Below are 12,377 nucleotides of genomic sequence, written 5' to 3'. Positions count from 1 at the left end.
TCTGATTGAAACCTTATGAATTTGGCCTTTGCTAGCTGAGGCCAAGCCTTGAGAGCATTGAAAATCGCTCTTAGTTCCAGAATGTTTATCGGTAGAAGAGATTCTTCCCGAGACCAAAGACCCTGAGTTTTCAGGGGTTCCCAGACCGCGCCCCAGCCCACCAGACTGGCGTCGGTCGTGACAATGACCCACTCTGGTCTGCGGAAGCTCATCCCTTGTGACAGGTTGTCCAGGGTCAGCCACCAACGGAGTGAATCTCTGGTCCTCTGATCTACTTGAATCGTTGGAGACAAGTCTGTATAATCCCCATTCCACTGTCTGAGCATGCACAGTTGTAATGGTCTTAGATGAATTCGCGCAAAAGGAACTATGTCCATTGCCGCAACCATCAAACCTATTACTTCCATGCACTGCGCTATGGAAGGAAGAAGAACAGACTGAAGTACTTGACAAGAGTTTAGAAGTTTTGATTTTCTGGCTTCTGTCAGAAAAATCCTCATTTCTAAGGAGTCTATTATTGTTCCCAAGAAGGGGACTCTTGTTGACGGAGATAGAGAACTTTTCTCTACGTTCACCTTCCACCCGTGAGATCTGAGAAAGGCTAGGACAATGTCCGTATGAGCCTTTGCTTGTGGCAGGGACGACGCTTGAATCAGAATGTCGTCCAAGTAAGGTACTACTGCAATGCCCCTCGGTCTTAGCACCGCTAGAAGGGACCCTAGTACCTTTGTGAAAATTCTTGGGGCAGTGGCTAATCCGAATGGAAGTGCCACAAACTGGTAATGTTTGTCCAGAAAGGCAAACCTTAGGAACTGATGATGTTCCTTGTGGATAGGAATATGTAGATACGCATCCTTTAAATCCACCGTGGTCATGAATTGACCTTCCTGGATGGTAGGAAGAATTGTTCGAATGGTTTCCATTTTGAACGATGGAACCCTGAGAAATTTGTTTAAGATCTTGAGATCCAAGATTGGTCTGAATGTTCCCTCTTTTTTGGGAACTATGAACAGATTGGAGTAGAACCCCATCCCTTGTTCCTTTAATGGAACAGGATGAATCACTCCCATTTTTAACAGGTCTTCTACACAATGTAAGAATGCCTGTTTTTTTATGAGGTCTGAAGACAATTGAGACCTGTGGAACCTTCCCCTTGGGGGTAGCTCCTTGAATTCCAGAAGATAACCTTGGGAGACTATTTCTAGGGCCCAAGGATCCAGAACATCTCTTGCCCACGCCTGAGCGAAGAGAGAAAGTCTGCCCCCCACCAGATCCGGTCCCGGATCGGGGGCCAACATCTCATGCTGTCTTTGTAGCAGTAGCAGGTTTCTTGGCCTGCTTACCTTTGTTCCAGCCTTGCATTGGCCTCCAGGCTGGCTTGGCCTGAGACGTAGTACCCTCTTGCTTAGAGGGCGTAGAACTTGAAGCTGGTCCGTTTCTACGAAAGGGACGAAAATTAGGCTTATTTTTAGCCTTGAAAGATCTATCCTGAGGAAGGGCATGGCCCTTTCCCCCAGTGATATCTGAAATAATCTCTTTCAAGTCAGGGCCAAACAGCGTTTTCCCCTTGAAAGGAATATTAAGCAATTTGTTCTTGGATGACGCATCCGCTGACCAAGACTTTAGCCAAAGCGCTCTGCGCGCCACAATAGCAAACCCTGAATTTTTTGCCGCCAATCTAGCTAATTGCAGGGTAGCGTCTAGAGTAAAAGAATTAGCCAATTTAAGAGCACGAATTCTGTCCATAATCTCCTCATAAGAGGTATCCTTATCTAGCGACTTTTCTAGTTCATCAAACCAGAAACACGCTGCTGTAGTAACAGGAACAATGCATGAAATTGGCTGTAGAAGGTAACCTTGCTGAACAAACATCTTTTTAAGCAAACCTTCTAACTTTTTATCCATAGGATCTTTGAAAGCACAACTATCCTCTATAGGGATAGTAGTGCGTTTGTTTAAAGTAGAGACCGCCCCCTCGACCTTAGGGACTGTCTGCCATAAGTCCTTTCTGGGGTCGACTATAGGAAACAATTTCTTAAATATAGGGGGAGGAACAAAAGGTATGCCGGGCCTTTGCCATTCTTTGTTTACAATATCCGCCACCCGCTTGGGTATAGGAAAAGCTTCGGGGGGCACCGGGACCTCTAGGAACTTGTCCATCTTACATAATTTCTCTGGAATGACCAAATTGTCACAATCATCCAGAGTAGATAACACCTCCTTAAGCAGAGCGCAGAGATGTTCCAATTTAAATTTGAACGTAATAACATCAGGTTCAGCTTGTTGAGAATTTTTTTCTGAATCTGAAATTTCTCCCTCAGACAAAACCTCCCTAGCCCCTTCAGACTGGAGTAAGGGCATGTCAGAACCATTATCATCGGCGCCCTCATGCTCTTCAGTATCTAAAACAGAGCAGTCGCGCTTTCGCTGATAAGTGGGCATTTTGGCTAAAATGTTTTTAATAGAATTATCCATTACAGCCGTTAATTGTTGCATAGTAAGAAGAATTGGCGCACTAGATGTACTAGGGGCCTCTTGTGTGGGCAAGACTGGTGTAGACACATAAGGGGATGATGCAGTACCATGCTTACTCCCCTCACTAGAGGAATCATCTTGGGCATCATTTTCACTATCACATGCATCACATCTATTTAAATGAGAAGGAACTTTGGCTTCCTGACATACAGAACATAGTCTATCTGATGGTACAGACATGATAAACAGGCATAAACTCGATAACAAAGCACAAAAAACGTTTTAAAATAAAACCGTTACTGTCACTTTAAATTTTAAACTGAACACACTTTATTACTGAATATGCGAAAAAGTATGAAGGAATTGTCCAAAATTCACCAAAATTTCACCACAGTGTCATAAAGCCTTAAAAGTATTGCACACCAAATTTGAAAGTCTTAACTCTTAAAATAACGGAACCGGAGCCGTTTTTACATTTAACCCCTATACAGTCCCTGGTATCTGCTTTGCTGAGACCCAACCAAGCCCAGAGGGGAATACGATACCAAATGACGCCTTCAGCACGCTTTTTCAGTGTATCAGAGCTCCTTACACATGCATCTGCATGCTTTGCTTCCCAAAAAACAACTGCGCATTAGTGGCGCGAAACTGAGGCTCTGCCTATGACTAGAGAAGGCCCCCAGTGAAAAAGGTGTCCAATACAGTGCCTGCCGTCTTTTTTATCAAAATTCCCAAGATAAAATTAACTCCTCAAAGTAATAAACCATTAAACATGTTTATAAAACAAACGTTTTAGCCCAGAAAAATGTCTACCAGTCTTTAAAGCCCTTGTGAAGCCCTTTATAACTTGTTATTAAAATGGCTTACCGGATCCCATAGGGAAAATGACAGCTTCCAGCATTACCAAGTCTTGTTAGAAATGTGTCATACTTCGAGCAGCAAAAGTCTGCACACTGTTCCCCCCAACTGAAGTTACTTCATCTCAACAGTCATGTGTGGAAACAGCCATCGATTTTAGTAACGGTTGCTAAAATCATCTTCCTCTTACAAACAGAAATCTTCATCTCCTTTCTGTTTCAGAGTAAATAGTACATACCAGCACTATTTTAAAATAACAAACTCTTGATTGAAGAATAAAAACTACATTTAAACACCAAAAAACTCTAAGCCATCTCCGTGGAGATGTTGCCTGTACAACGGCAAAGAGAATGACTGGGGAAGGCGGAGCCTAGGGGGGATCATGTGACCAGCTTTGCTGGGCTCTTTGCCATTTCCTGTTGGGGAAGAGAATATCCCACAAGTAAGGATGACGCCGTGGACCGGACACACCTATGTTGGAGAAAAAGTACAGTTCAATACAATATAAGACACTGGACAAAATTAAATAAAAGAATACAGGGGGAATTGAGGGTCCTGTTCCCGTGGGAACTTACAATCTAGATGGGAAGGAGGGTGAGAAACAGGAGGTAGGGACTGCAAAGGTGAAAATGACGTTAGTGTGGAGCTAGAAGAGGGCAACTATTAGGCAAGTGAAATTAATGTGTTATTGATTTGGTGATAGGCTTCCCTGAACAAACATTTTAGAAAAGCTTTTATGATTATATTTACTTAAACTTGCATAAGAATGGAAATGCCTATGTGAATAACATTCAGCATTTGTCTCTTGGGATTTACATTATATTAAAAAGAGAAAGCAAAGCCAAAATGAAACTTTCATGGTTAAGACACAGCAAACAATAAAAAAACAACAACAACAAAAATGTTCCTATTTATTTCTCTTATCAAACTTTATTTTCTTGGTATCCTTTGTAGAAGAGCAAAACTAAGTAGGCTCCAGAGCACGTATATGCCTTGAGCTCTATATAGCAGAAGTGTTTACAACAATGTTCTACATAGTTGCCAAAGACTCATGCATTAACAGAAAAACTTTCACTTTACCGTTCTCTCCAGTAAAGCATGAAACATGCAGTATAGATCAAAAGGTAACTCTAGTGCCCTTTGTTACTTGTTATAGCAGGCAGGATACCATTTCTCACCTGGCACATTTCAGTGATTGTGTCATCAAACACTCCACCAGCATCGTCAGCCCCCTCTCCCACCAGCTTCACCTTCCATGCCCTGGATGGAAGCCTCAGATCGGAGGCATTCAGTTTTACCACCTGTCGGGCAATCTGTACGAAGATCGGTTTACACTTCCTGCCCCTAAATGGATGGACAAAGTTACCACAAAAGAAAAGTAGCGTATAGAAAGCAATAAAAGAGAATGGAAAGACTAAGACTGTAGGAAAGAAACGTACAAAGAATAAAACAGGGAGGAGATTGTAGTAAAAGAGCAAAATGTGCATGAAAGTTTAATTAGGACAGTGCAGTGAGGAAGGAGAGGCTGTGGTAATGAGTGCAGGCTACAAACAATGGCTGCTGTAATGTGAGGAGTAAGGAGTGGTCAAGAGTCAGGGGTGGTAACAAGGTTTGAGCAGGGAATGATTCAAGGACAAAACACAGGGATTCTTGCAAAAAGAAAGCAAAGATATGCAGAACAGGAGACAGGAATGATGTACAGTATGCAAGAAGGAATTCTAGTACAGTAATGCACTAATGGATTGTTGTGTTTGGACCTGTGGAATGAAAGGATGTGGAGTAGGAGAAAGGATTGGGGTACAAAGAGTAGGGAATGTGATAAAAGGGTAGAGATGAAGGGATTGGGCTAAGGGAGAGTAAGGATTGTAGTAATGATCATATGGTGCATTGATGTGGATAAAATGACTTCAGCTCAGTTTTCTGTAATCTAATTCTTCAAATACGCAAGAACTTAAATATTAATATGTTAAGGTCAGTAGTGCAGTGGCTGACTTACTATCACTGTCATAAGCACATTTCAAGCCACATACCTGGTTGAGATCCTCTTGACAGTTATCTGAGGTCCGTAGTTCTTTCCCTGAACCATGGTTTTTCCTATGGAACGGACCATGGGTAGAGTGTAAACTCTAGGTGCTAACAAGGGTCTGAGTTGGCCTTGTACAATACCCCAGGTGCCAGCATTGTAATGTGATGTACTGCTCTGCAAATGTAAAATTCATTAGCATTAAAATGACAGTCTACAGAATATCTATTGGGTTGATTTTCAAGTTGTTTAAAAGCTTAAAAGGACACTAAACCCAAATTTACTCCTATTATCAAATTTTCTTCGTTCTCTTGCTATCTTTATTTTAAAAGCAGGAATGTAAATCTTAGCAGCCAGCCCATTTTAGGTTCAGCACCATGGATAGCGCTTGCTTATTGGAGTCTTGCATTTACCCACAAATAAGCAAGCTTGACCCAGGTTCTCAACCTAAAATGGGCCGGCTCCTTTGCATCACATTCCTGCTTTTTAAATAAAGATAGAAAGAGAACGAAGAAAAAACATTAATTATGCTTACCTGATAATTTCATTTTCTTCTGATGGAAAGAGTCCACAGCAGCATTCATTACTTTTGGGAAATAAGAACCTGGCCACCAGGAGAAGGCAAAGACACCCCAGCCAAAGGATTAAATACTCCTCCCACTCCCCTCATCCCCCAGTCATTCTGCTGAGGAACAAGGAACAGTAGACGAAATATCAGGGTGAAAAGGTGCCAGAAGAATATAAGGACGCCCCACTGATTACGGGTGGGGTGCTGTAGACTCTTTCCATCAGAAGAAAATGAAATTATCAGGTAAGCATAATTTATGTTTTTCTTCTTAAATGGAAAGAGTCCACAGCAGAATTCATTACTTTTTGGAAATCAATACCCAAGCTAAAGAGGACACTGAATGCCAAAACGGGAAGGTACATAGGAGGCCCAAACTGAGGGCACCAGACCTGAACCACAACCCAACAAAAAATCCCGCTTCCTCGAAGCCAAGAAAAATTTGAAGAAAAATTTGAAGAAAAGCCCTGGTGACACTGACTTGCAGTCAATCCAGAGCCAAACAAGAGACTGCAAACGGACTCAACTGAGCCAACAGTCCTCCAACAGATACCATCGCCCCAATAAACGGTTCCTCCAACCACCCTAAGCCCCCAGGGACAAGGCAAGGAGGGAGAAACCAGAAGGTTCCTTTAATACGACAGAAAACACCTCAAGTGTGTGAAGACCCGGCTTACGGAGACAAAAATAGATCCAAACAGAGAATAAGGCCACACCACATGAAGAAAAAAACGGAATAATCCGGACACGCAGATGGGATAACATCTCCCCAACATCCTGCAAGCAAGGACGTAACAGAAGACGCAAAGTCCTCCCTGTGTCCACCCACAGAATATCAAAGTATTCATCATGAAAATGAGTAATAGACCCAGGACGAAACTGCAGGATCAACAACACCGTGTCCATAACAAGACGACACCAAAGAGCTTGCAAGGAATTAAAAAGCAGTCCACAGTAAGTGGACCGTAAAAAAACAATCCCTCAACAGAGGACATTCTCCCAGCAACCTAAGCTGCCCGACCTACACTTAGGCCCCTAAAAAGGAGAACACAAGCCTTCATTAAGGCCTCCCGAAAAGGAGAATATACCCTCGGAATCCGAAGGTAGAGAAAACCATCTCCTGTGTAGGAACAAGGAGAAAGAGAAAACTTCTCCCCGCAGACTGAGCTAACAAGCTCCCACAGACAAAGGATACCTCGATCCCTAGACCGCTTTATTAAGAAAGCTGCCACAGCAGGATTCAAACTCTAAGCCTTCAAGCTTACTAGGCAGGGTAGTTATCCCTTAGGCCACTAAGTCCTGCCAGCAGACCCATACCCAGTTGGACCAACCCAGCCACAAGGATCCAGTACAGGAACAAAAAGAATCCCGAAACTGATACAGGAATGAGCGAAGAGATGGAAAAACCATCTCACCAGAGTACAAGGACAACCCGACTCTGACCCAAGATAAGGCCATAAACTGATAAGTATCTATCAAAACAAGGCCCACAATCTGCTTAGAACCGGGAAGGCCCCAGGCAGACCACCTCCACCCTATGCCTCCCGAGCTAAAGAGGTCTTAAACAAAAAAGGACCTCATCTCCAAAGAAAGGAGAATAGTCCCTATGAAAGGGAAAGAACCAGAAAGAACAACAATGACCCAAAGGTCCGAACCACCGGTTAAGTGGGTATAAAAACGCCAACGTAATTGTCCTAGAAGAGGACCCCCTTACAGGTCGCATGCCAAACAGAGGCACAGCCAACCCCAATTACCTGCAAAGCAGAAATCCACGGGGACAATTGCAACCGGCCAGGGAATTGCAACCCTAAGGAGCAACAGAAATTGGAACCCCACGCCAGCAGTAGAGTCGAAACCCACACTTAAAGGCGCTAGCCACCCAGGAACTCCCAGATGACATGGGATACTCAGTAAGGAGTAATAAATATTCTAATACCAGGCCAAATCTCTGAAGGAAAATAGGTCCAGGCTTCTAATAGTTCAGGCAGTCTCACCTCAGAACTAAACACCCCAACTGGCCAAAAGTCAGACAAAAAGGGGAATGGACACATATCCTAAATTCGAATAGCGAGAGACTCGCAGGCCCCGACTAAAGGAAGGGACCATCCCTAGCTAAAGTTCCATGCTCCAAGGAGCTGGGCCAGAAGTCGTATGAAGGGACCTCTTAGCCACAGGACAACAGCAGGGAACCTTGAAGTCCACAAAACCCTACTAGCCGGGCTAGGCTCTCCATTACCTCCACACAGGCAGAGGGTACAGAGAAAAATAAGGTGATAAACCTTCCCAGCTCCGGGTAACCCTGAGCTAGACCAGTCCCCACAGGGATCAACCATCATCCGGGACGTAGATCTCCAAAAGGGTATCTGACTAACCTGGAGACATGAAAAGAAACCTAAAGGTCTCAACACTTGGACAGACCATACAGTCAAAGAATAAAAACTGCATCTAGAACACTAGAACAGCAGACACATCCCCTATAAGGAGACCAGAGCTGCAACAGGTCTTAAAGAAAACCCTCCGCAAGCTGAAACGCATCCATAAGCCGTAGGCTCCAGTCCCAACAGGACCATCCTGAAGCCTAAAACTGAAGGCAAACCACTCAAACAGCGGTAATGGGAGCAAACCACTCAAACAGCGGTAACGAGACCGAAGTCTGTCCACCCTCCCCCACCTGGAGGAGGCACTCAAGGCTCTGACGAAATCAGATGACAGATAGAGTGACGAAACTGAACACTCTCACCTATAACTAGAAGCTATAAGGACTGGTTAAATCCTTCCTGCCTCAGGAACCCTTGGGTTCCTCTCAAATGCTGCAGTGAAACATGAAAAAATGATAATCTGAGCAGTCAGCACTGCTACTAGACCACAGTCGAAATAGCGCCACGTGTCTGAGCAGCTGCAAGACTGGACGAACCCAAACAGGGCCAGCCCGTACTAAGGGTCCTAACCAGCAAGCTGCATAAACTCTCCCTCATAGGGGAAAAGAAAAACAGACATTTTAAACATAGGACAAACATGTCCAACAACTTCCGCAGAAGTAACCAAGAGTATCAATCCCAGATGGTTCCAGAAGGAAACAAAAACAAATAAAAGACATTCATCGGATATAAATAAAATATTAAGGGTTAACGACCCAAAAAAGGACACAGGCCTACCCGTCGGACCAGCCAAACAGAGCCCCATCTCACAACTGGGAAAGAAACTCAAATAAAGACAATAGGAGATTACCTCATCCCCATATGTCTAAGGTTTAGTATAATTCGGACCATCGGACTGAAAATTCCCATATCTATGTACTATAGGGTCATTCAGTGACTCAAACAGATGTCTGAGCAACACGCGAAGGCACGCAATACGGTACCAATATGCACAACACTTCGGAACAGAACCCTCAGGATACTGCGGAGGCTCACCCCAAGGTGGAAAGCGTGCTGCAAGTTCTGGGGGGAACACACCACCCCGCATGGAGGAACTATAAACTGGGTTACTCGCATGTGTAAGAGGAACATTAGGTAGGGAACTCGCTCCTTGGGAGACAGGACCCCCAGAGGCAGATGGCTCAGCAGACCCATGATTCCCCGAGCCCGAGGAACCGGGTGCTCCCACACGGCAAATGGAACAAGAATGGTTGACAGAAGTCAATGAGGCTAAATCGGATTTGTCACCTAACACCGAATCTGAATCAGATATTATAATCGTGTCGGTATCCGAATGCTCCGTAACTGTATCTGAAATGATCACAGGCTCAGCATCAGAATTCCCCATAGCTTTAGGAAGGGATAGCAATATGGACTACTCAGTAACAACAAAATGGCACCCGACACCACCAATGGCTGGGGCACTCACTACCTCCTATGACCAGACCCATGCGGACTAGATAAAATCTCAGACGCCAGACGGTCGGGAATGCGGAAATGGGAACAGAGCGCAACCACGCCCGGATACAGGGTGAACTGTATAGTCCAAAAAGTGCGTACAGCCAACAGGCCACATCACTACCAAAAGCCTCAAAGTTCCAACCATGAGCCCATAACCTCACACATAAGCAGGTTGAATCACATAACAAACATGATTATAACCCCCCTGTCCCATAACCCCCCTCAGGAGATATTAACCCTCGATTCCAAGATCAAACAGAGATTTACTGCGACCCATTGTTAAAGTTAAACCCGCGAGGAGCTTTAGACACTCAGGAACACATCACATTACAGTACATTGCATAAAGTAAAATGAAACGATATTACCGGAATCACGCCGTGGAACAGGAACACGGCCTTTCAAGTGTGACGAATAGTAGCATCGCCTCCGCCACGGACTTGAGAAATGAAAGCAGGCAGCGAACAACGTTGATTGCTTGAGGAGCTGTTAATCTGAGTCGGGATGGTTTCACAGAAAGAAACTTCCTGCATCTCCGGACTCTAACTTTCATCCCAGCCCTCACTAACAGGACTACTAAAAACTCCCGTCCCATGCCGAAGAGTACTACCCTCCATAAGAGACAAAAAACTAAAATTAAAAAATTCTGACACGTCTCTGCCAACCTCCTGAGACGAAAGGCAAAGAATGACTGGGGGATGAGGGGAGTGGGAGGAGTATTTAAGCCTTTAGCTGGGGTGTCTTTGCTTCCTCCTGGTGGCCAGGTTCTTATTTCCCAAAAGTAATGAATGCTGCTGTGAACTCTTTCCATTTAAGAAGAAAATTGATAATAGTAGTAAATTGGAAAGTAGCTTAAAATTGCATGCTCTATCTGAATCACGAAAAAAAAAATGTGGGTTTAGTGTCCCTTTGAGTCAACAAAAGAGCAAATTGTGCATTCAAACAATTTTTTCAACCTATAAGAGGGCAGAATCCCTGTAAAGAAACAAAAACAGGAAGGAATAGCCCATATAATTTAACCCTTTACTAAATTAATCTATAATAATTCATACTGATATCAATATGCATTAACAATAACAGTATTGATAGTTACTAACAAGCACTAGGTTATAGTACAACAATGTTTTTACTTTTAATAAATAAATTGTTTTAGAATAGGCAGGTCTTAAAATGACATAACTGAGTATGAAGATACTTTGTAAGACATATTTATAATGGTTCAGTCTAACCATACATTTAAGACATGGTTGGGGGAAGGGGTAAATCACTACAATGTAGAAATGAGGGCTTAAATAAGGAACATTGTTCTTCTCCCCCCTTAATGTGTTCTCGAAGGTTTATTCTACCTGTCTGAGTACATTTAATTATTTGCAAACAAGTCATTTACCTTTATTTTGTTATTTTAAATAGTTGTTTCTGTCAGTTAAAACTGCTACCTATACTGCTAATACAGATGTATGATCTGTAGAAAACCTATGCAAACAGGAAGCAGCATCACTAATTAACCTCCCGTTGGGGAGGGTGGTAGGAAAAAGATACTTGTATCTGAAATAGCTGGCTGTGCCCAATGAACATGCAGCCATAGGCAACATTTCTTATTAGGCTGTGTGTTCAGACAGAGATATGTATATATCTGCTTTACCTGCAGGCTCAGCCCATTAATATGGTAATTTCCTTGAGAAGAATAGGTGATCGTTTTAATGAGGAAAACTAACTATTTTCAAATACAAAAATAAATATGAAGAAACTATTTCCCATAGATTTAATACTTCACTACAGGTTACACTGCACATGTGCACTGGAATGTAAGGAAATAATGATTTCAACATGCAGCACCCATGACTAGAGGGACACGTGACTAGAGGACATTTTTTTAGTGTTTAATGTCTCTTTATGGGGCTGTCTAATTTCTAGTAGCAAGTGTGATATAATCAGTCAATGGTGAACGATAATGATAATCCATAATTAGAGGATATGATTCCTTAAAGGGATACTAAACCCATTTTTTTATTTTATTATTCAAATAGAGCATGCAATTTTAAGCAACTATTTCTGCTTTTGTTGTATTGACAAAATGTTTGCAGAACTTGCAGAATGAGAGAAATTGAGTTAATACATAAGCTAGAGGAATATCCCACTAAGTACACCACAGGAAATAATGACTGTCACATTTCTCTATTTGACGATTGTTGTTTGAGGCCTCAGGTTTGTTTCAAGAGTATCCCAACTCTGCACAAATTGTTGAAATTTCCCTTCTCCTGGTAAATCTGATTTGTGCTCGACTGTTGTTGGTTTCTGGGAGATGGACTGCAGTAATGTAGGATAACATTTATTTCACCATTATCTAATCTATTGGCTTCTTGAATCAGTAAGTAACCTCTAGTAACTCCTTGGTGTCCGATATAAGAAATTATTGTATGATTGTCAGAGAGAATTACCACTGTATTATACTGAAAGGTTCTACCACATTTATTTACTAGTTCCGAACTTGAAGATCTACAACTGGCTCCAATGAATCAGTTGGGGGACTAAAGAGAATAGAGTAAAATAATTGCTAATACAGAGCTCTGGATCTTTGTT

At 42.8% G+C, this 12,377-nt stretch overlaps 1 protein-coding gene across 7 annotated transcripts in view; it reads right to left on the bottom strand.

Moving 5' to 3' along the window:
* Nucleotides 1–12,377, bottom strand: part of HERC1 (HECT and RLD domain containing E3 ubiquitin protein ligase family member 1) — a 683,410-nt gene that overhangs the window by 23,617 nt on the left and 647,416 nt on the right. For all 7 annotated transcript variants that reach the window (XM_053717285.1, XM_053717288.1, XM_053717289.1 and 4 more), the window contains exons 73-74: nt 5,364–5,533; nt 4,512–4,677 (exon numbers count right to left, since the gene is read on the bottom strand). In XM_053717285.1, coding sequence (XP_053573260.1) covers nt 4,512–4,677; nt 5,364–5,533 — 336 coding nt within the window. The remainder of the gene's footprint in view (nt 1–4,511; nt 4,678–5,363; nt 5,534–12,377) is intronic.

Source organism: Bombina bombina, chromosome 6 (genome assembly GCF_027579735.1).
Source record: "Bombina bombina isolate aBomBom1 chromosome 6, aBomBom1.pri, whole genome shotgun sequence".
NCBI lineage: Eukaryota > Metazoa > Chordata > Amphibia > Anura > Bombinatoridae > Bombina > Bombina bombina.
The sequence above is the reverse complement of the archived record's forward strand: the minus strand, read 5'-3'. Positions and strand labels throughout refer to the sequence as shown.